This window comes from Ornithodoros turicata, chromosome 2 (assembly GCF_037126465.1).
Source record: "Ornithodoros turicata isolate Travis chromosome 2, ASM3712646v1, whole genome shotgun sequence".
Classification (NCBI taxonomy): Eukaryota; Metazoa; Arthropoda; class Arachnida; order Ixodida; family Argasidae; genus Ornithodoros; species Ornithodoros turicata.
The window spans coordinates 123,888,547-123,911,645 of record NC_088202.1 but is presented as its reverse complement, the minus strand read 5'-3'; the positions used below and the strand labels follow the sequence as shown (position 1 = coordinate 123,911,645).

At 45.0% G+C, this 23,099-nt stretch overlaps 3 protein-coding genes across 4 annotated transcripts in view; 1 reads left to right on the top strand and 2 right to left on the bottom strand.

The window, feature by feature from the left end:
• Window positions 1-9,705, bottom strand: part of LOC135384020 (trypsin I-P1-like) — a 53,698-nt gene extending 43,993 nt beyond the window's left edge. The window contains exon 1 of the mRNA XM_064613275.1: window positions 9,555-9,705. Coding sequence (XP_064469345.1) covers window positions 9,555-9,629 — 75 coding nt within the window. The 5' untranslated portion in view covers window positions 9,630-9,705. The remainder of the gene's footprint in view (window positions 1-9,554) is intronic.
• Window positions 9,706-9,948: 243 nt separating this feature from the next.
• On the top strand, window positions 9,949-17,421 carry LOC135384017 (uncharacterized). 2 transcript variants are annotated; one of them, XM_064613272.1, is made up of 5 exons: window positions 9,949-10,094; window positions 12,796-12,892; window positions 14,708-14,732; window positions 14,856-14,915; window positions 17,279-17,421. In XM_064613272.1, exons 1-5 carry the CDS (start codon window positions 9,952-9,954, stop codon window positions 17,326-17,328), a joined length of 375 nt encoding a protein of 124 aa, XP_064469342.1. In that variant the 5' UTR covers window positions 9,949-9,951; the 3' UTR covers window positions 17,329-17,421. The 2 variants fall into 2 exon arrangements, with proteins under 2 accessions (XP_064469342.1, XP_064469343.1); XM_064613273.1 differs by lacking the exon at window positions 9,949-10,094 and adding an exon at window positions 12,093-12,199.
• A 6-nt stretch (window positions 17,422-17,427) lies between these two features.
• On the bottom strand, window positions 17,428-22,023 carry LOC135384019 (uncharacterized). Its single transcript, XM_064613274.1, has 2 exons — window positions 21,982-22,023; window positions 17,428-18,466 (listed from the first exon to the last, which is right to left on the bottom strand). Exons 1-2 carry the CDS (start codon window positions 22,006-22,008, stop codon window positions 17,615-17,617), a joined length of 879 nt encoding a protein of 292 aa, XP_064469344.1. The 5' UTR covers window positions 22,009-22,023; the 3' UTR covers window positions 17,428-17,614.
• Between the last annotated feature and the right edge of the window lie 1,076 nt (window positions 22,024-23,099).

Sequence of the window (23,099 nt, the reverse complement as noted above, 5' to 3'; positions counted from 1 at the left end):
AATATACGGCTCTGGTCTGAAGCAGTGCCGTGTATGCCAAAGGGGGTCTGGCCATTAGGAGGAGCCTAGAAAAGAGGCTCGACCTGTCAATCAAATTGAACGTTTTTCATTGGCTACTGTTTTCTATGCGGGCCGCCATGACACCAAGATTTTCCCGAAAATGGCGGCGTAGCTTGGAACGGCGAAGCGAGGATTTCATGACAATTTTTTTTACAAATCACGTCAATTTTATTCCGTAAGTGTACATTGTGTTGCAATTATCTTGCAAATCGCCTTTAAATTACGCTCCAGTGTCGATGTTTACCTGAAAAATAATGTTTCGTCGTCATTTTAGGCCTAGTAACGACAGCGATCACAGGCAAATAGTAAGAAAAACGCTACGGATGGCCAAAAATTTGCATTTGATGACATACTTTTACCCATATACACACCTTTGCCCGTTCTTGATTCAATCTTGTTATATTTCATAGTTAAAATACGTATAATACCCGCAGTCTGTTCCAAGTAGCGGTTCTGCCGGCCAATCGGTTCTGCTAGCAAGCACGGAGCAAGCACTTCTGCTTCTGCAACTTCTGCGTCTTCCCGACATACCCCTCTCCATCCAGATGGCGCCGTTAAAAGTGGACGCAAAATCCATTATGTTGCTAGGTCGTCAGGGAATATCCTATTCAATCTAATCCAATCCAGTTTCCCGAAAATGTCGGCACCCAGTGAATACAGGTAATATATAGCTTGGATAGCCCAGGATTAATAGCGAACCGTATTTTGGCTCGTGATAGGCCAGAGAGCTCAAGAAGTGGGTGGAGCTCCAGGTATAGGCATGTTCCATTAATGGCCAGGCTCCAGAGGTGGGGAAATTACTTTTATTTTGTAATGCATTACCATTACTCATTACTTGTATAAAAATCTAATGCATTACATTACTCATTACTTTTTGGATGCTAGTAATGCATTAGTAATGCCATTACTTTAACGAAGTAATGACATTACTTTGGCATTACATTTACGTTTCAGGGCATAAGCCTCCAAGATGCTATGCATAAGTTTTTCCTTGCGTTTTTTGCTATAGGCAATAGCCACCCGAGTATCTCCAAATCGGTTTCACTAAATCCCCGCAGAAGCGAGTCTGATAGGCAAAAACTATATATCAGATTTATTGCAGATGATGCCTTTTCTAGCATTATGGAGCCGACGGATAAAGCCCAGCCTACAGTTCTGTCCTGGCAGAAAAACTACCTCTGACAAATCAAGAGAAACTAACACGGTACCGTACCAAAACAGCGAATCACCACAGCAATTGTTACGTGTTACCCTCATAGAGGCTATGGTTCTGTTTCATTTGTTATCCTTTATTCCAAATGCGCACAGGAGAAAATCGGTGATATCATCATGTAGACACTTGTGACACACACGACTGTTGAACTCTTGCAGAATTTCCCAGGCTGCGCCTTTCTCTTTCCTTGTTGCCCCGTGCTCATTGTTAAAGGCGGGTTGAAAAGAACCTGGATGTTCCCAATCTTCACGTGGCCCAATGAACATTCGACAAAGTAATAAGTAGTAAGTAATGAGTAATGCCACCCTGCATTACTCAGTCGAAATGTAATGCATTACCATTACTCATTACTTGCTGGCAAAATGTAATTCATTACCATTACTCATTACTCAAAAGTAATGCATTACCGGTAATGCATTACTTTGTAATGCATTACTCCCCACCTCTGCCAGGCTCCCTTTGGCATACACGGCACTGGTCTGGAGCGAAGAGCCGCTCCTTGTGTTTCCTTCCTCCACAGATTTAACGGCAGCTTGACCCACCTGCATACTGCATACGAGCCAGCATTGCTGCGCATGCGCACCGCTTGCTCGGCGGATGGATATGGTCCGTGCAGTTTCTCCTTTGGGTCACCAGATGGCGCCACAGACTGACATGCAGACGGTGTGTATGTGTACTCATGTTTCATGCTTTTGATAAAAACGGATAGCGGTAGACGTATAAATGTGGTGTCTACCGATTCCTGAAATGTTTCGAGAGAAAGTAAATGGAAATTTTTTTTTAAAATGGCTATAGAAGTTTAATAAAAACCTGTTGAAAGAGGGACGAGAAAAACTGTGTTTTTTTTTTCACATTCGTGACGTCGCCGTAAAATACATACGACATGTACAGGAATGTATAAACGTTATCCGATTCATCTCGTCTTCCTCTTTATAGTGAAACCACCCGAGCTAAATCTGCGCGGTGGTTACCGAAAAGGAGCTTAAAATATGAGGAAATACATTGGGACGGAGAGCTGGTATGCCCTCTTAACAAATCGGGAAGTCTCGCCTATATACACCTTCCCGCAATTTAACAGGATACTATACACGCACCCAATTTGACAGTCTGCAAATTTGTTACCATGTTTAATCTGACACCCCTTTCTATTATCCTTGTTGACTTGACTTGGCCTTGTGATCCTCTCGAGTGCCTCGCCAGCTGGTGCACAGGCTTTGTCTCGGGGTTGCCTTCACCCCCATTTCAAGCATCTGATCGGCCGCTCCGACTCTATGCTCTGCTATCTCTGTGCTGTATTGGCGGATACCAAACATATGCTTCTCGACTGCCATCGTTACACCTCCCAAAGAGCAGCTCTGCTGTGTCGCCTGCACTCTAAGAAAAAAAAAAGAGTAAAACGGGGAGTAGTTGCAGCTTCTACTCCCCTAGATTGCCCCCCCCCCCCCACTACTCCCCATTTTAGTCCCCTAACCCGACATTTAGTCCCGACATTTACTCCCCAGGACCGCAAATTGTCACTGAACTTCGCGAATGGTCTCCTGAATGCAACAGTCTACGTATATATGTGCCCTTGGTCAATTTAAACGGCATAAGGCTGTATAACTCAGCCAACGTAGCAATTTTCCAGCCACACAGAGTAAGAAACAGTTAGCGCAACTTTCTTCGCAAATTGTGCCCTATGTATGGCGGAAGATTTTATATAACTCGATATATCACGGTTGACGGTTTGCTTCAAAGTTTTTTCATGCATGCACACGAATTATGTACCTGAGATTCTTACAACAGCGCGTGAAATGCAGTCTCTGCTCTGTGACATTCATTTACTACCGTGCATTTACTCCCGAAAGGGACTATTTTTTGTGGCAATGCATTTAGTCCTCAAAAGGAGCAAAAGTACTCCTTTTTTTCTTAGAGTTTGGAATCGATCGTGGCCGCACCATTCACATTGGCAACCACCCTCGGCCCTTGGTCTAACCAGTTCGGCCATCGCCAAGCTCTTGAGTGCTTCCAGATTTTTCTCCAGGACACCGGTCTCCTCTCTACCATATGCCTGCTTACCTCTGTGCTGTGCGTGTTTGTGTGTGTGTTGTGTTTTTACCTAGCGTTCTTTTGATGTTGTGTCACTGACTCTACTGACTATCAACCCCTATTCAGCGTCGTTCAACAACTCATCATCAGGACACATCTCATCCTGTCCATCCCTGTATTGTCCCTATGTTGTTGCTCGTGTTTTTCATGTGAGCGTAACCTGCCCAGGACTGTATATATATATATATATATATATATATAGTTGAAATAAATGGGAGACAGAAGACGAAAGTAGGGGAAGTAACAAAAAAGGGGTTTATTAAAACTTAAAAATCATAAAACTTAGGGAGGATGTCTACGTTACGGCGGAAGCTCCGCCTTCTTCGGGACAAAAGAGCTAAATTACCTTTACATTTAGCTCTTTTGTCCCGAAGAAGGCGGAGCTTCCGCCGTAACGTAGACATCCTCCCTAAGTTTTATGATTTTTAAGTTTTAATAAACCCCTTTTTTGTTACTTCCCCTACTTTCGTCTTCTGTCTCCCATTTATTTCAACTATAATTACGTAGCCGTCCGATCCAACTCCAACTTTTCAAGATATATATATATATATATAGACGGTGTCGATTAAAATTCATCAGTTGTGAGTCTTCAGGCGGTTTATCTAATTCATGTTTTTAACCCTCTGTCTTCGTCTCTTGCTGCAGTAACATTATGAACCTAATTCCCCCTATACAGTCCTTTGACTGTTATCGTCCTCGGTCAGGATCGATCCTGGCGACCTTGAGCTCAACAAGCCAGCACGCTACATGCCGCTACAGTTTGTCGTGATAAATCTGCATGCATAGGGCGATAGGCGTCTAATAACCTCGGCTGCTAATCCACGAATCAGTTCAGGTGAGGTTGCTTAGCAGCTTCCGTTCCAACACTGGGTGGTGATCCTGGTTCTATTCTGGTGGCCAGGTGTTATGGCTCTGTTTTCCCGAAACCTATAGGGACAGTGTAATGAAATTTCGGAGCTAAGAACGCGCCCTCTGTGGTTGACAGAGGCGCCACGCGGTCGCTTAGCTTCCACAGACGAACGCTGACGAATGTGCAGGGGCCGTGTTTTGGTCGGAAGAATCGTCCACATTTCGTTTGTTTCCCTTATCCGTTTTCACCTCAATGACGAAGTCGGTAGTGAGGAAAAGGCAAAGAATATATCCAAAATGCCAATCAAAATAGTCTCAGGAACATCAAGGTGCGGCTGCCACGGACACATTTGACCGCTTCCCATATGGGAAACGGTTAAGCATATATGGGCAGTGTTATATTTTACCAATCATGCGTGCTGAGAAAGTAGATTGTCACGGTTCTAATAATATGAAATACACGCCATCGCAATGTGCGATAATTATACTTTGCGTGAATTTGGGCATTGTTTTGGTAAACATCCGCCTTTTAGCGAAGGTGGGTGTGACTGACTTCGAAAACCGATCTACCAGAATGCGTTCGGCCAATTTTGTGAGCATTTAGGAGTACATGAATTCTGTGAATACAATTATATTTTTGTGTATTATCGTTTGCCATATGTCCCAAGGATGTTCCCACGAACTACCGTACCGCCATAACGGCGGAGAATGACCCACCACATCATTATCCCATTTATGTGTGTGTGTGTGTTCTCACGAACTACAGGAAGATGACAAACAACTGATCACATGCCGGGAGAGGCAGTCAGTGTACAGTGTCCTCCTTGAGTTGGGGCGTGCTCTTCCTCGCTGAGATCAATCAGACATGTACAAGATACTCAAAAATGTATTTGAGATAAGATAATAAATACTAGCGTTAGAATGTAATTAAGATAGAGTATAAATACATGAAAATTAAAGTAATTAAGATAGAGTACAAAATACTTCAAAAAGTATTTGAAATGCAAGTAAGATACTCAAGTACCTCTCGCAAAAGTGCCCGCAGTAGCAATAGCATTTCAATATGGACATCTTTGCTCCACTCTGCATCCATATCTGCATCCACAGTGGTTTGAAAGCCTTCGGGTGAGTTCATGGACACAACTGCAGCGATGCACGCGTTTCATTTGACCGCCTGCGGCAGAAAATTAATACGTTTGCCTCCAACAAACTTAGCGATTATAGAATTAAGATGCTCTGCTGCATTGTTGTCCACGTTTATCAGCAAGCTACGTGCATTTGCTGCAACCCGGCTGATTATTACAAGGATATCGGTGTAGAGACCGCACCTTCTCAAGTCAGGAACGTGGTTCTTTTCTGTGCATTTACTCCCGCGCAGAAGTATTCAGCGCATTCACTGTGCTCCCCAAAAACGTGGCTTCGGTTATTCCGAATGTCACTCCCAAGAAGCCTCACACGCTCTTTGATCGGCAATTCCCCCTGCTGCGATTTGTATTGTATGGCCGCTGTTATGCCGTACCTAAGGCTCCTCAAGTTACTATCCAGTATGCTTCGCATTGCAGAAGGTACCGTAGACACGTATTTGCCTACCAGGAGCCTCCTGAGGTTGGTAATATAGTTCCGTAATATGTGGTTTCTGCACTTTTCTATATACTACATCCCAAGATATGGAGAGGCGGACAGCGGGGCACTGTGCATGCCAGAGTCTCCGTCAGCAACCACACAGTTGTACTTGGCGCCATACATCATAGCAACGCTGCAGTGGAAGCCTTCCACAACAGCTGCTCTTTCCATGCCGGAAGGGCTCTCCGACCAGTTCTTGTAACACACGTGCTTGGTGCTTACCAAGATATTCTACCCGAGTGCAGACGGCGCAGAACTTGTTCCTGACAGCGAGGTACAGAACCTTCTTCGTCCAGAAGTGCGCACAGTGACATCCTACAGACAACGGAGACAACGGAGGAACCCCTACGTAAAGGAAACAGAGGCACACAAAAGAACGTACCACGCCGGAAAGCGAACCGTGTTTTGCCTTATACGGTCGCATGGCCCATGCCCCATCCGCGACGACAGGGATATGTGGGTACCCGCCCTCGTCAACGTCGCCTTGCTGCTGTGCAACCTTTGCTTCTTCCTTCGCAGCCTAGCTGTTCCAACGTGATCCACGCCGCCTGTTCAATGCCATTTACCAGCTGATCTTGATACTTGGCGAACGTTATTCTGTTCGCCATGCATAGCAACAACTACTACTACTACATGAATGACGATGGGAGGAGGCGGTTCACCCCAACAACTGCGGTACCATACCTCCATGTACGGCATGTTAAGGACTGCACAAAGCTCAATAAGGGCGGCATACCATACGACCTGACATGCTATCTGGTGGGCCCCAGTATCTACAACGGCCTTCAGCAAGCACATTTTGCGTTGCAGCCTAACTTCCCTAAGCAATCCATTTCTGTTGTCTGCGTTATATCTATGTCTGCAAGTGTGCAGTTGAACGGGCTATGGATTCCCAGGCTTGAAATATGTCGAAGAAGCGCATAAAATCCACAATTCTTCGCCCTTCAACAACACAGGGTCCGTTTCCGGACGTTCCTGCAGATATGTCTTGCGCACTGTCGCTTGAGTTAGCGCTCGATGAAAGATTGCTTGATTCGTGAGAGTCTGGTACTACTGAGAGGTTATCCAGATGCCTTCTCTCGTAGCAGTTCAGGGCTTGTTCTTTGCGTCTCTTCCGTTTTCCGCAGACAGGTTTCCTGCTAACCATTGCGAGAAACCGTGACTGTCGAGGCACAGCACAACCACGGAAAGAAGGATTCTGAGATAACGAGCGACAGCTGCGCGTCTACGCTCCATTTATTATCCCATGCCAAAAGACAGATTGTGACAATTTATTCGCTTTTTCCCACTTGCTCATATTTCTCTGCCATGCAGACAGATGGCGCCTCCGCGCGCAGCCAAAATCCCAGCGGGTCAGCATCGGCTAACCGCTACTCACAAGAGTCCGTGTAGCAACTCTATGTTTCGTCGTAAACAAAATCTTTCGGGACATATCGATTTTAGACACATTTTCTGGTAGTTAATGTCATTAAAATTCTCACCTCAGGTATACTTATTTTGTGACCGGCCAACAAAATTGAAGGAAGCGCGAAACGCAATTTCTGACGCCTGCGGAAAAAATTTGCAAAAATACGTAAAACATAAATTTCCGATATCATTAATTACTAGAACCCGTGAGATCTCCCATTCAAAACTTATTTTATGCAAATTGAGCAATTCCTTGCGGAGCTATGCAGGTTGAGAAATGCATGAGTAATGACATTTGGGCAGGACCCTTTGACCTAAGGAAACACTCTGAAAACACCACATCGCTATACGCTCTGCGCCCAATGGATGCGACTATCGCTTCTGATTTCCCAGTAAACCACAAACACCTTTTCGACGTACCAGAAAAATCCAAATATCTAAGTCCAAAAGTAATGTCCAGTCGATATCCATCATACGTACACTGAGTACGTTAGAACAGGTGGAGGTCCATAGAACGTGCAGTATACTAAAGTTGCAGATATCTAATGTGCATCCATTCTTAATATATGTGACAAAAGTTGGAGTCTTCAAACTGAAGACATAACTGTAATTCTTGGCCACGGGCACTTATGTAAACCGATTCGTAGTTTCATAGATTCTTCTGGTCCTTTACTTATCTATCTCGCTTTCTTTTGCGTGATGTATCTGTACGATATCCTCCATATTACTTTCCAGTGGTTTCGGTTTCGTACTTTTGCTATTTTGTCTCCTTCCACGGCAAATAACCGTCGGCCGAAGTATTTAGAGCCGCACAGGACTAAAAACGCGGATGCTTGAAACCATGTGGTAAAGCCACAAACCTAAAGCTGGACATATTGAATATCTTTACGTCTCGTAGTGCATTCATTGACTTTGCATAAGCGTAGACAAGTAACTAAGCATACACGCTTGCATCCACCACGAGGGAAATTCAGTGCTCAAATGAAGATGTGGATTGCAATACGAAGGTGTACCTTCGTGACAGTGTTCCGTGCCAAATATTTTTATGCACTTAATATATTAAGCAAGTACATAGTCATGTACTGCATGCACATTCGCAAGTATCTGATATAACGAATGGTACCAGATATGTACTTACTAATATGTTCAATTTCTATGCAGTTCAAACTATATTCGAATTGTACAACTGCAAGTTTATGACAGAGTGCTCTCACAGAGTTGTCATCTTTATATAGACTGGTAATGCCTTCTAAGGGCATGCTAAAGTGCCAACATTTCTACCATCTGCAACAATAAATATAGTATCTCTGCATTAAATATGCTTAGCCAGGTGCATTGATTAATAGGTCCTTCAGGTAATTCAGGTACAATGTCATGTACTACGCATTTCAATGATGTGCCAAGATACTTGGTTTCGCCCAGTTTTGGTGTAAATCCACCTCGATATAATCGTAATTAGAACCGAATGAAATCACCATCAAAAATTTGTTTCCGCTATCTTTCAGTTCCTCCTTGAAGCATCAGGCAAGGACTGACTAATATGTTGGTCACTAGCTCTTTCATCGTTTCGTCTGTCAGTTATTTTTCCACCTACACCATAGCATATGCCGATGAGCAACCCATCCGTGTCCTCTCGTCTTGGATTTTCACATTTATGTGTTATGTCACTGTTCTCTGTTCCGCAGTGCGTTAAATAAAATTCACGCTGTTTTGATCTCATTCCCACTATTTGGTGCTGCTTATAAGCAAAAAAATCACCAGAAGTACATGACACACGAAAAGGTACATCGGACATCCGATAGAGATTCCTTTGGTTCAGAGGTACATCCTTTAGATGGTACAAAATCCAGCCTGGACATCCATACAACATACCAGCAACATGATTTGGTCAAGCATTCAATTATCTATAATACGTCCTTTCAGTGCAGTTTGGATATATCTGGATATCTACTAGACATACCAATAATCCGGGCCTATGCATGCTCTGGACGTCTAAAGGACATTTATGGTTTACTGGATTGAGGAAAGAACAAAACGTAGGCCTTTCTGTCGCAATGAACATATATCTAAACCGCCACAAAATGTCATATGCCCCTCATTTTTTACCAGCCACCAAATCGAAGGATATCATTCAGCATATATGGCGGTTGGTTCCAAGTGTGTTGTGTTGCGAAGTTTGCTTTTTTGTGTGTGTAGCACATAAAGCCGATGAAGGACCTCTCAGCACTTGAGGGCTGGTTTCTATTATTTTCTCAAGAAACAACAATGTTATACAATTTTACTATGACGTATAAGTGGTTAAAAACTCACTAACGTTGACTACAGTCGTCTGATTTCCAGGAAGTGCACCCACTCTACGCTGCACACATACCATGGAAACATTCATCATCTTGTTTTCATTCTCCGAGCATCTGATTAAACACTGCCGTGCCCTACATGATTCAGCTGCAGGCGTCGCACAGTTCGAGATCTGAAGACGTACTGCTCGACATCCACCAGCACAACAAATAGTCACTGGGTGAGTGATTTACGACGACACCACTTTTGAACAGCATCAGCACTTTTATTGTCAGTAAAATACTTACTTCAAGCAACCGAGGCTCTCGAAGGACTGAACTTTTTTTTCCCTCCCCGCCCCCCAATACCCCGAAGTGAGATACGCAAAAACGGGACAAAGAAAAACGCGTACGATCATAAAGATCTTTCAACATATGAACAGGTGGGCACACATTCAAGCTCCCTGTAGCCGGGAACATGCTGCTGACGAGTGTTCCCAGAAGGTCGTCTTTGTGCTCGCTGGGCGGCATTTTCGCGTCGCACGTTTATTTCTAGACCTCCCAGGGCAACGACGAAGGTACAGTATTACTTTCTTGTTCTTCATACATATTTTTTAAGAGTTTGAAGGGAATTAAGTAACATTGTCAGCTACTTTCATATTCTACCACTCTATTCTACTTACTAATTAAGACAGTTTTGGTGCTTCAAAGTTAGGTTACAACTTCCACTGGTTCCACTTGCATGACTCTTGTTTTACTAATAGAGGGACGCAAAACAAGGGGAAAAAATAGATATATTTTTCTGTGCTCGGGTCATCGATGTAGCACCCAATGTACGCGTTTCGAGGCTCCTAACTCCGCGCAACCTTACCTTGACAGTGTCGACTTCTGAAGTACTTCGACAAAGTCCCAACCGCATGAGGCGCTTTGGAATGGTGCATGTAATTGCTCAGATTGCTTGGGTTACCGGCGTCTACTTTTCACCTTCGGGGGGGGGGGGGGAGTGGGAACCCATAATTTTGCTTGCGGATTATTGCGGATCTTAAACACGTAATTCTTGTGTGAGCGTCCAACATGCAAAACACAAAGCGAAGTGTGCCACCGATTGATGAAGATGTCAACTGGAATGCTGCGTTCGCTTCGTGGGTTTGGGTTCCCTAGTGAACAGTGGGACCGGGATTCACGACCGATGGCTCCGTGCGTGCGCATTGCTGCGGTATCTTGTTCGTTATAATATGCTATCACTCAAAAGAGTCTGTGTTTGGCGCTTTTTCACTCGTAATAAAGGTGTTTATAAAGTCGCGTGGAGTTAGTTTCCTTGAGAGAGTACGGAAACGCTCGCATGGGACGCCGTTCACCCGGCGTTGTGGAAACGCTCCACGCGGCTAGCCTTGGGCGTTTCTCGACAGCGCTGCATACCGCTGAGAAAAGCTTGGCGTTCTGCAGCTCGAAAAACGCCTGATGCTGTTGGGCCTTAAAGGTGCAATGAGGTGACAGATAACGTCTCTCGAAATCCTGCCTCATCTGTCATGCTGTCCACCAGGAGTCACCATGCAAAATATTTTCGCTCTCCGGTGTGTTGTGGCTGTGTAACTGAATTAAAAAAGAAGAAAAAAAAAAAACAGTCGGAGAAAGCAGCCGTAGACGACCAACACGATGTCACCTGCGTGACGTTTTGAAGGCTCTATGCCTTGTTTCTTTGTGTTTTCTTCGCAGCTCACGTGCCGCTTATACATGCTTGAGCTGTGCCGCCGTACGGTACACGGTCACGTGAGGGGAGCAGGATATACGTCACGATGTCCTCTCGTTCTGCGATGCGCTTTCTTCACGATGCTGAGCTCAAGGTCGTGGGTTCGATCCCGGCCGAGGGTGGTAGCAACGTGCGGGAGGTAAACATTGCTTCCAGCACCGTGTGTCGGAGATTTCCGGCGCACGTCAAAAGAACCCCAGGTGGTCCAAATTATCCGCAGTCCTACCCTGAGGCACGTGCAACATGTAGCCACACTGTGTAGATAAACCCTACGTATAACATAACGGTACCATTAGCATTATTATTTATTACTTTTCACGAGGCGAAGGTTGGTTCTTCAAAGGTGTGCGGAACAGAGCCTTCGCGCTCGCTCTGTAATTCACCTGCGCGCATCGTTCTTTCGCAGGAAGTCATTTTATTCGTTAAAGAACACTCCGCGCCAAAAAAAAAGAAAGAAAAAAAAAAGAAAAAAAAACGGGGCTGATTATAGTGCTCCTTTGAGTTTTGAGTTTGAGTGTTTTTAGAGCTTTTATTCTGCCATGCCTTACCAACAGGCCCAGTCTGAAGTTTTAAGTCCTTTGAGACATCTCCATATTTTTTCTTTCATCTCCAGGAGTCATCATTTTAAGAGTTTACTAGCCATGTGTTTCTTCATAATCGCTCGGGAGTGGATGGTCTCACGCTGAGTGGGGCTTACATCTTCATATTTTTCTTTACTACCATCTTCACGTGCATTTTTCGTGAAATGCAACTGACTCAGCATGGCGCTTCCATTTTTTTTATCTCTGCTTCGTTATCTTCCCGGACTGATGCAACCAATAGGAAATTATTGCCCTCTCACGTCCCTCATCCTCGAGTAACCTGCCGCCAGTCTAGGGAGGCAGACCGCTCGATGACCCAAGGTTCACTCCCAGCCCCGGGAACACACGTCCAGTATGTACCTATTAGTCCCTGCCATTAGTACCTATTATCGCTCGCACTCAGTGTAACTGTTGTGTACGTGATCGTGCAAGTGCAACTGCTCGTATGTGACAAACAGTTTTGAAAAGGACACTGTGGCCAAAAATTAAGACGACAACAACAACAACAACATAGATGATTGGATGATGATGATGATGTGGGATGTTTCCCTGCGTTGAGTGCAGGACCGTACCCCATTCCAAAAAGGTTCACATGAAAGGATGACGAGGGAAGGAAATCCCTACGTGAAAGAGGCCGGTGGCCCTCAGAAAGGATAGAAGAGCGCCAAGTGCACGGCACTGATGTCCAGGGTTACTCCATGGGCCGAGAACTTTGCAGATGTTGAATGGCCTCTGATCCAGCATTTCAAGTTGACATTTAAAGGCCCGTCGCTCGCGTGCGTACTGGCTGCAGTCTTCGAGAATGTGTCGGATTGCTGCCGGGAAACCACAAGTTGTACAAAAATTAAGAATATTAATTGAAACTATGTAGAAGCAGCCTTTTGGGCCATACACTACACAATACTGGTATACAACTCCCAATAACCTAACTTAGTCCCGTTTTCGTAGGTCTCTGCAAATTACAACTAGGATGAGAATGAAGCCTGCTGTGATAATCGGGTTGGTGACACTCATGCTTGTGCTGAGTGATGCATGGACGACAGTGGTAAGCATCTTTTATGAGAACGATTTAATGTGCGACAACCTGCCTCATATAGAGACGTCTTACGATAGGTGGAGTTCTGTATCTCAATTTTTCGCACTTGCCGAAGACCCACTATTCCAATAGAAGCTAGAAGGTACGGTGAGGGGTAAACGGTGCAAGATGGCGCGGCTTAATATACGACTTGATATATGTATTGGCCGAATAAGATAGAAAACATGTGGAGCGGCAATCACTGGTCCTTCGATGCACGTGAAGCCAACGTCACGGCCAACGTGACTCTCCGAAATGATCAATCCGCATCTCGCGCCCTTTTCTCGTTTCTCATTTCTTCGCTTCATCTCGCGCCAAGAGAGAGAGAGAAACACCTGCGGGGGCGCGCTGGGTTTTCAGCGATGCGACGTAGGCACAGGACAGGATCTTCAGGAAATTGAGCCCTAAACAGCTTGTCGCTGCAAAGAGATAGAGAGAGCCCTTCTGTTGTGTATATAAACATGTTTTGTGTAGTAAAAACTGTCAGTTGAGAGTAAGCAGTCGTCCTGTCTTCCTTCTTTGTCCGCGTCCTTGTGCTGCTTAGTCACGATGAGATAGAGTAGACACCTAGAGTTCCAGAGTACGGGGCTCTCACGCGCCCTTTCTCAAGGATTATAGACCGTCAAATGCACAGTTGAGAACGTCCCGATGCTGCTAAATGCTGCTTAAGTGACCTTACGTGCAATCTATCGATACTAAAAAAAAAGAAAAAGAAAAAGAAACGAGTTTAGACTCCATACTAACCACTCCCTAGCCTCGCCTCCTATATCATGACCACCATCGTTCCATCTCCCATCTTCGAGACGCAGATCTCACAATGGTGAGGCCAACAGCGGCAATCTGTTCACACCAACACCAGGTGTGGCGGGAGGTCACGAGACATTGATTCACGTCACAGGTGTTTGCTGATTTTGCGGCATTACGTTTGGCATAAACTGACGCGATTCACGCGAAGTTTCTGTGTAGATTTTGTGTGTGGCATACTATGTAAGCGCCAGCGCTGTCAAAAGAAGTGAATTCGTAATGTAAAATAATGTGGTTGCCCCGAAGCTCTGTCCTGGTAATGCCACCCAGATAAACACGGTCTGATCGCTCAACCGACATGATGCAAGCATTGAGAGTCCGCTATGGATACTGGTAGCCACAGAAACCCCGTGTTTGAAATCGTCTGCGGCCGTTTTCTGAAGGGGACGACATATTGACTTTATCTGTTCGCGTCGCGAAGGTGTGAGAGGGGCCCTCTGGATCAGGGCTCTTGACCCAAGGTAAATTGAGAAACGAGTGACAACAAAACGATTACAGTGCTCCCACGTTAGCACTATCTGTGAATCTGTTACGATAACACAAAGTTAAAACGGCAACTGAGAAGACAACACAGCTCTCTCTCTCTGCTCCTCCTATCATTCCCGTTGACCTTACGGCGCCTGAACTCTTGTGTTCTACGCCTCCTACACAAGGTAACCAGAGTTCAGCTTCCAGCTAGGTTCCAGTATGCATTACTTTTACGGCGCAATTCTCGCTCAGAGGGCGGTGCGTGATGTCGACGGAGGATGATGGAGGTTGGCAGCTGGTAGGATGCGAAGTCCGATACAGAATATCGGTAGGAGCGAGTGCGAACGCTTGCGAGTCTTATCCGACGAAGACTGTTCGCTATTTCAAGATCCCACAGCTCTAATGTGGGTGTGTATGGTATCGCACGAGATGAGGCCTAATACAAAAAGCGAAGCTACGAAGCTAAAAATACTTCTGAGCAGAGTCATAAGCGTCTTTACTCGTCATTTTCAGGAGGCAGCGCCTCGACATGAACAAAGTAAGGTTCCAGTCAGAAATAAGAAACAGTGGTGATGTGCAACTCCTCCTCCCTGCATCAGTATTTCTATTCTGAATATGCTCTGTTCGTCCCTGTCCAATCTAACGCTATACTTCCCAACAGTGGGAATGGATGAAGAATCCGGCATCTTTGGAAAGATAAAATCTATCCCGAAGAAGATTGGTAAGTAATAGAGCTTGGTAAGTAAGGGAAACCGCGGTGCTCCGTTGTGCTCGTAGCGTCCTTCGTCCCTTCCGCGCTTTTTCATTCTTCCTGCTTTGTTTTTGTTTTGTTTTGTCTTCAAGAATGACTAATAACAGCAGGGTCAGAATCCGCGCTTAGGGAAACACTGCACACTGCATACGATAGTCCGTCAACTACATGCGCCGTTGGAGATAAGGAGACCCAATAGGCCATTCGCAAAAGTTCCAGAAAGCAGCGCGCGCCAGGGGAGCGCATGCCGGGAAATGCTGTGCAAAACGACAGCGACTGCGCATGCACCAGTACGACGACTACGACGACGACGACCGGAGACTATAGCAAATCGCCGTGGTTTTGCGCAGCATTTCCCGGCACACCCTGCCAGGGTGCGCGTTACTCCCTGGAACTTTTGCAAATGGCCTATAGCGCACCAGGAGAAATACTGCAGCGCTGCAGCGCCACCATATACAGCGTATAATGTCATGCGGCCAGTCTTGACAGCCAATACCGAATTTGATGCCACATAAGTGTCACTTGTGCCGTCGTGGAGCACACATACTCTTGCTGCCAGGGGCGGCGGAACGTTTTGAGTTGGGGGGGGGGGGACAAGCCCCTGGTTGGCACCCCCCTCAATGTCCTAACCCAGATGTACTGCGGTATCTGTGGCTAGAAATTCTTGGCGTGAGAAGGGGGGTAGGAACATCGTTTAATCTCTTTCTGGCGTTTGCATACATGTGAGCACGCACGCACACACACGAAGAAAAAACACACAAGTCAACGATCCGGCACGTATTGTAGATACTTCAGCTAGGAGCTGCGTATAGCGTCATTCGATTCAGGAAACTGAAACGCAAAGAAACGTGCGGCACACGAATGCTTTTTCAGTTTGACTACGAATTTCACAAGGTGCATGATCACAGGATTGTTTGCCCCTGAGATATTTTGAATTAGCCCACTTGAGGTGGTAATGACGATTTTGCACACCCCTAGGAATATCAGGGGGGAACAATGAACCCTTGCCCCCCCCCCGTTCCGCCGCCACTGCTTGCTGCACATGTCTTTCACCTTAGTAGCACAGACGTGCCGGTTCGAACTACAGTGCGGGCAAAAATACGGGGCGCTGCTATCGGCTTCAGTTTTCTCCAGTTGTCAGCCCAATGGGTCTTGATTTGGCTGCAGCGAAAGCGTGGATGAAGTAGGATGAATCACGTTATCTAGCGGAGGAGCCATCATGACCACAGAGTCCCTGGGTCCAGCCCGTCCAGCGATCCTATCTGGGGCGCAGTAATATTTTCAGTGCTGACAGACTAGATTTCTTTTCCTGCTTATGTTGAACGCGAGTATAGCAGCTTGAAGGAATTGTGTTATGCGGGACTACCAATCATGTGTCGACAGATGTTGGGCTATTAACCTGTGAGGTTGTGCGCAGTGGCTCGACGACGAACAGGACCAAGCACGATGTGGCTGACGGTAATGTTCACAAAGGTTTAACGAAAAAGATCAAGTTTCCCTTTCCACCTCCCGTAGCTCAATGGTTAGCGTGCTGGACATATCACGTCGAGACTGTGAGGTACCCGGTTCGAATCGCCGTGCCAGCTGTGCTATCTGGGGTTTTTCCTGGGTTTTCCTCACACGCTTTCAGACATATCTCGGCACAGTTACCTTAGAAGTCGGCCCAGGACGCACAAGGCGTCCCCCAGGGCGTCAGTCGTGACGTTTCCCACCTCTGTGAGACCGACAACGGCGAGCCCTTTCATCATCACCACCACCACCTTCACGAGACACGCGACTGGTTCATCACTCAGTTGATAAAGATGACGATATAAGACCAACATGTGCTGCCCCCCATGAACGACACATTGTCAATATTGATAACAGTGAAAGGGCGCAGACTAGTTGGGTTATAATTACGAGGAGGAGACCTGAGACAGGCCTGTTATCTGTTAATTTTTCTTCTGTCTCAGGTCTCCTCCTTGTCATTGTCAATATACTTAACAGTTTAAGTATAAGGACCTGCAGAGACTGTGGGTTCCTTCGAAACATGATCACCCAATTAACAGAACGAAATACGGAAGGACGTGGTCGTCTGTGCCTCTTTCCCGTTTGTTTATCACTACGCGTGTTTAGTTTTGCCCATGTATCGTGTCTCTGTCACATTACTCACGCAAAATTCCCTGGCTTTCAACGATGTGATGTGATGTGATGTGATTAAAAAAAAATGTTCACCTAGTGATTGTTTTGTGAACAAAGTGCTGAAGGTAGTACTATTCTTGAAGGGTTGGCACATTTACTAGTGGAATTCATCAAAGGTAAATTGTATCTCACCGGTCTCTCTCCACATGTAGGGAGCTTCCTCAGCGACAGATTGAAATCTTTGAAAGAAAAAATTGGCTGAACCGTACTCCTCCAACGATGGAACGCGCTGACGGAACTGCATCGATGGAACGCACTGTATTATGTTCCTAAATAAACCACCAGGAGATATTCAGTGTATGTCAGAGAAGCCTTTATTGTTATTGGAGTGCTTCTACCGTATTTGGTTTCTCTCATTGGTCATAACAAACTTGTGGACGTCGAACGGCGGACTCCTGCGTGACGCTTGTCAAAAATCTGCGTTCCGGCACTCCGTACAAAGCCTAGCAGAGCAGTCAGGCACTTGACCCTCGATGGCGGCAAGACTCTTACAGTGGTCTTGGCGATGACTCCTGATGACGCTGGATGAACGTGTCGGTGTTGACTGTAGAATCGCGCTTGATGCGAGCTGACGCGGACTTCCATGGGCTGAATGCTAACTCACTTTTCTTCCCTCCCCACGGGTTGAACGTCATTTCACTTTTTCCTCTTTTGCCTCCCCATGGATTGAAAAGATTCTCACGCTTTCCTCCCCACGGTCCGAAAATAGTACCTAGACCATCTTGTCGCTTCCCTCCCCAAGGGTTGAAACTGAGCTCCTTGTCTTTGGAGCCATCACCCCTCTTTCCTCCCCAAGGGTTAAAAATACTGCTGTCTTTTTTGCCGCCCCAGGGATTGAAGTTATCTTTTTTACCTCCCCAAGGGTTGAAGTTATCCCTCTTTCCTCCCCATGGATTAAAGTTATCTCTTTTTCCTCCCCATGGATTGAAGCTTGCTTCTTTTTTCCCACCCCAGGGATTGAAATTGTCTTTCTTTTCACTCCAAAGGCCGGAACTGTCGTCGAGCCCTGAAAGAGTGTGTGCACCGTCTCGCTTTCCCCCCCAAGGGTTGAAGTGAGCGTCCTTCTTGCCGTAAATCCAAACATCTCTGTAGTTGCTGTACGGCTGTAAGGCTACGGCGTCGTCACCCTGGATCTGATTGCCCCTGCGAGGTACAAACGGCCTTACGTTGGCTTCCCTCCGCGCGCGCAAGCGTTGTAGAGTGTCTGGAGAGATGTTCCACCGAATCACCATGTCTTCAAAGGAGTCGTCGTCTCTGCTGTCGCCCTCGGATTCTTCAACAGAAGCGTACGAGACAAGCAAGGATATACTGAGGACAAGATACCTCAGTGTACAAAACGTCTGCAAGGAAATGTACAAAACGTCAAACGACCGAATGTCTGTCTCAAAAGGGTCAGTACAATAAGTTATTACTCGTTACTAAATAAAATAAGAAGAGCAAAATCACAGGATTTCCTGCACCTGCTATAAAAGATGAAAAGCACGTCTCTCGTGTCATCGTAGAGAGTTTAGCAGATCGCACAGATCGCAGAAAGCGATACCATAAACGAAACTGTCAAGTCAAAGATGAGCAACGTGATGTGATCCACCTCAAAGGAATAAGGCGATTGGCTTATTATGTTTTCAGAACCGTTATCGTGAACAGCTTCCGATCTACAGGGTTAGTCTAGCAAACGTTACACATTTTGATCGCATCGTAAAAATAGAAGACGGGATTTATCCTACACCAAACTTTGCAGACTGGTAACTATTTGTCTGAAGTTTTGTTGGAATTATTTACGAGCATTATGGTCCTGTAGAAGAAAAATTAAAAATCAAGCAAAATTTTACTCTATGCATTTTCTATGGCCTATCTCACTCAAAAGCAGCCATTTTGTGCTGTGTGCACTTCAGTTTCATTCCACCACACACAGGTGGCACCAGCATGCAGAAGAGGACTTGAACATGAGCAGTGCATAACCTCAGAATCTGCATGTCACATCGTTGTAGGCAGCGCTACCTGTGTGAAGTGATGTGAATGTGAAGCGGACACAAGAAAAAATGGCGGTGTTTACGTGGGATAGGCCATTGAAAATGCATGGGGCGAGATTTTGCTTTATTTTTAATTTTCTTTCTACATGACCATAGCGCTTACAAAAAAATTCGAATGAAACTTCAGATAAATGGCTATCAGTCTGCAAAGTTTGGGATGGGTCAAACCTAGTCTTCTATTTTTACAGTGCGATCGAAATGTGTAACGCTTGCTAGAATAACCCTGTAGTAAAACACGCGAACAATGCCTGAAAACCATTTTACAGTTATCATGTCAGTGTTCGGAGATGTACAACATGAGAAGTCGAGTGAGTCAACCACAACAACAACAACATAATGATGATGAATGGGCCGAGTGAGTCAAAAACTACACGATAAACAGAGTTCTCATATTGGTACCCCTCAATGCCATGACAACCAGCTCTGAAGGATGAGCACGACTGTCTTATCGCGTTTTTCGGAAGGAATATCGTAACCTGTTGCCGGTCCGCCAGCTCTCTCTATTGATTCAATTGCCCTTACTGTTTCTGCATAATTAAGATAACATTCTGCGTTCTGGCATTCGTTACTGTTTCCGATAGCGAATCCCCCTTTTAACACAATTTCTCTTCTGCACGCTCAACTGCAATGGTAGTGACTAAGCAACTGATGCAGCAAGACTGCAGACTCCGTGTTCAGCAAGATCAAACCTAGCTCCTGTGCTTTTCACCTTATGTGAGCGTTCTTCATGAGATTCTGAGCAAGGATTCCATTCGTGCTAAATATGGAATATGTCTGTTGAAGTCGCAAAATAAGGAACAACAGAATTAATAAAGAATGAAGATAAACTGAGAAATAGCCACATCTCGGAGAGAATTGGCTAATGCTGTACCGTTGAGAGAATACTGTAAACTCGTGCCATTTCAATATATAGCTGAACGAGAGCTTCTTTTAAAGTATTTTGTGAGAACTGAACCTTGCGATTTCAGTTCAAGAGGCACTCGTCCTAATGATGCAAAATTTACGATTATTTTTAACTGCGAAAAAGAAAAAAGAATAAGAAATCTGTTCTTTATTCACGCATTTTTATTTTTAAATTTGAAAGAAATGGACTTTTCACTATTGTACGACCTAGCTTGATTAGCGAGCATTAGAGAACACGTTAGGGTGTTATATAAATAGGATTTTCCGTTTTCGTTTTTTTATTTTTGGGCGGATTCGGCGTATGTTTTCGATGTTTGTTGATTTTCACGAAATCGGCGTTTTTCGATGTTTTTCTTGCCGTGTACATGTTTTAGCCGACAGTTTTCGGCGAATAGAAATCACAATGTAATATCCGCACGACGCTCATTCGGCATTGTTCGCTGCGGCGTGGTTTTACGGCTAACGATAAAGTATACGGACATTTTTTCACAACCATCGTATTTCTGTATGGTTTTCTGATCTGCATCAACTTGCTGGGCATGTGCAGCAATTTATCTCTGTCACCGTTCCTGGAATGTCCCTCTATATTCGGTATTTTTCGATTAAACTCGAAAACGCGTAGCCCTAAATATAAAGAACAAACATAGGGGTTATTTCTTTAGCACGCAGATACGAAATGCAACAAGCTTAGGTCAATTGTAAGCGCAAGGCTTGACCAGAGCTAACGCATAAAGTTGTTACGTGGAATGCGCGCTAATTTTCACTTACTGAAATGGAAGAACGGCTTTTTCAAAATTAATTTTGAAGAAGAAGAAGTGCACTGTAAACTTTTTCACACCTTTAAAGGTGTGCGCTATGAACTATTCAACCTGTTTGCGTAACATTGCATCTCCAGGATGATATTTTACAAAATTTGGAAAGCATTACTAAAGATCAAGTGTCACTGCAAATCTTGCTTTCATTATGTCTTGGATGTCGTAGGTACGAGCTAATGCATATATGCATCGCTATCGATAATCGAGCACGCGCAAGTGTCTATACAATACTGTTGAACAATGTTGAGATGTTGCAAGACTAAATTTTTGGAGTACAGACAACACCCGAGTAAAGAAAATTTGTGCGAAACGGGTGCCCCATTATGATGTTACCAAAATTACACCTAAAAAGGCGTGCGCCATGCACGTTGTTACACCTTTAAAGGTGTGAAAAGATTTAGAGTGTGCAAGAAAAGAAAAAGGGTTCGTTTGTTTACCACATAAATAAAAAGTGGAATAGACAAACTAGAACGAACAGATATGCCTCGGTGATGCACTATGTTTTAACTTCACTTTATGTTTTAACTAGAACTTCGTATTTGAGGATTGGGAATTTTGGACAATTTTCCCGACAAAAAAAAAAAAAAAAAAGACAGACGAATAATGATTACTTTTCCAGCTTTTTTCCGAGGCCTCGCATTTCTGGTTGGTTTCAAAAAGGAAATGGAGATATTGTCGTCTACCTGTTATAGGGTGCAGAGATGGGTTTACCGGCCCCCGCGAAATTAGAAAAGTCTAATGCAGAACGACTGCGATATTAGCCGTAATAAATCTCTAGCACTTTTGAAGCTTCAAATAAAACGTAACTTCAATAATGAGCGTAGACGGGTAGAAGTCCAACGAACCGGTAAGGAAGTATGAATGGAATTGCCTCAGGACGACAGCCGCAGGTATTTCGAACGGAAACGCCCAGAAGAAGAACAGTCTCTGTTCGAAATATCGGCGGCTCTCGTCCTGAGGCAATTCCCTTCGTAACTTCAATATGACGTTCAGAAGACCGAGAAAGTTACAAACCGTTGACGAGGTAGCTGCGGTTTGTGGACAGCCTACGAACACGTTTACCAATACTACACAGCAGCGCTGTCTATAATCCATGAAGGGTCTCACCTGCGAGCTCCGAGCTGCTGGAGCCATAGTGGATGCCCAGCGCCTTGTCGGCTCAAGTAACACCCAGCAGTTCCGAACGGCTTTTATATGGGGACTGAGCACTCTGTTTCGCACCAGAGGCCCGTTGTAATCGGATTCATTTTCATCCAAAGGCGACCGAAACAAGTTTTGTTCCCTATTTAGTACACGTGCACCGTCTGCCTGGAGAGCTTTCAGCGCGTTTCTACTTTCTTGCTGACCTCTGTTGTTGATTTGGTTCCTCAGTAGTCTCATATGGGGGGACATAACCTCTTTAAGATGATCCGCGAACATGAGCGTCCCTGAGTCTGTACGTGGGATGTAGGTTTTATCCTTGGCGACTTTAAAACGAAGCTTCCCACGTGTCGGCTGGGAAGCGAAAATGGTCTAATCGCATTGCCTGTCAGCTTATCCTGCCTTGGTCTTAGCGTTTTTGGACTATGCGATCTTTTGGCGCTTTCCTTTTTCTTTGAGGGGCTGTTGCGGTATATTTAGAGAAGTATGACAGCTTGATTACTATACAGTGTTGTATCCGCTACCAAAACGAAGTGACGGAATACCGCTCCACGAAATTTCGAAAAAAAAAAAAAAACAAAGAAGAAAAAAAAAGAAAAGGCGCAATACCAGCGTCGCTACGAATTTGAAAAGCTAACGCGATACCACTACCGCTACCAAATAAAAGTAACGTAAATACTATGCTGCTCCTTTTGACCCTTCTTTGGGCAAAACCTTATAGGCATCTCGTTGCCGAATGTGTCTAAAGACCGTACGATATTTATGTTCCCTCGCATAGTTAGCGTGCATAAAGTATACCACCACTTAAAACCAAGATATATTATTTCACATTGATCCTGGCCTGGAGATAATACGCATTTAAGGCATAATTTAATGCACATGCGCAAATGTACATTTAATAATTTTTCAAGTTAGAACGTTTTTCTGCAACAGCAGTATACTATTTTGTTCGAGATAACTACGAATCTCTACCTCAGACTTTTCCGTGTGCATGTTAACTGTTGACGGATTGATCAGTTCCCCCTGTAGCGACATAATGTTTGCTCATGCTATTGCCAGGGACAACGCCCAGGAAGAATAGACAG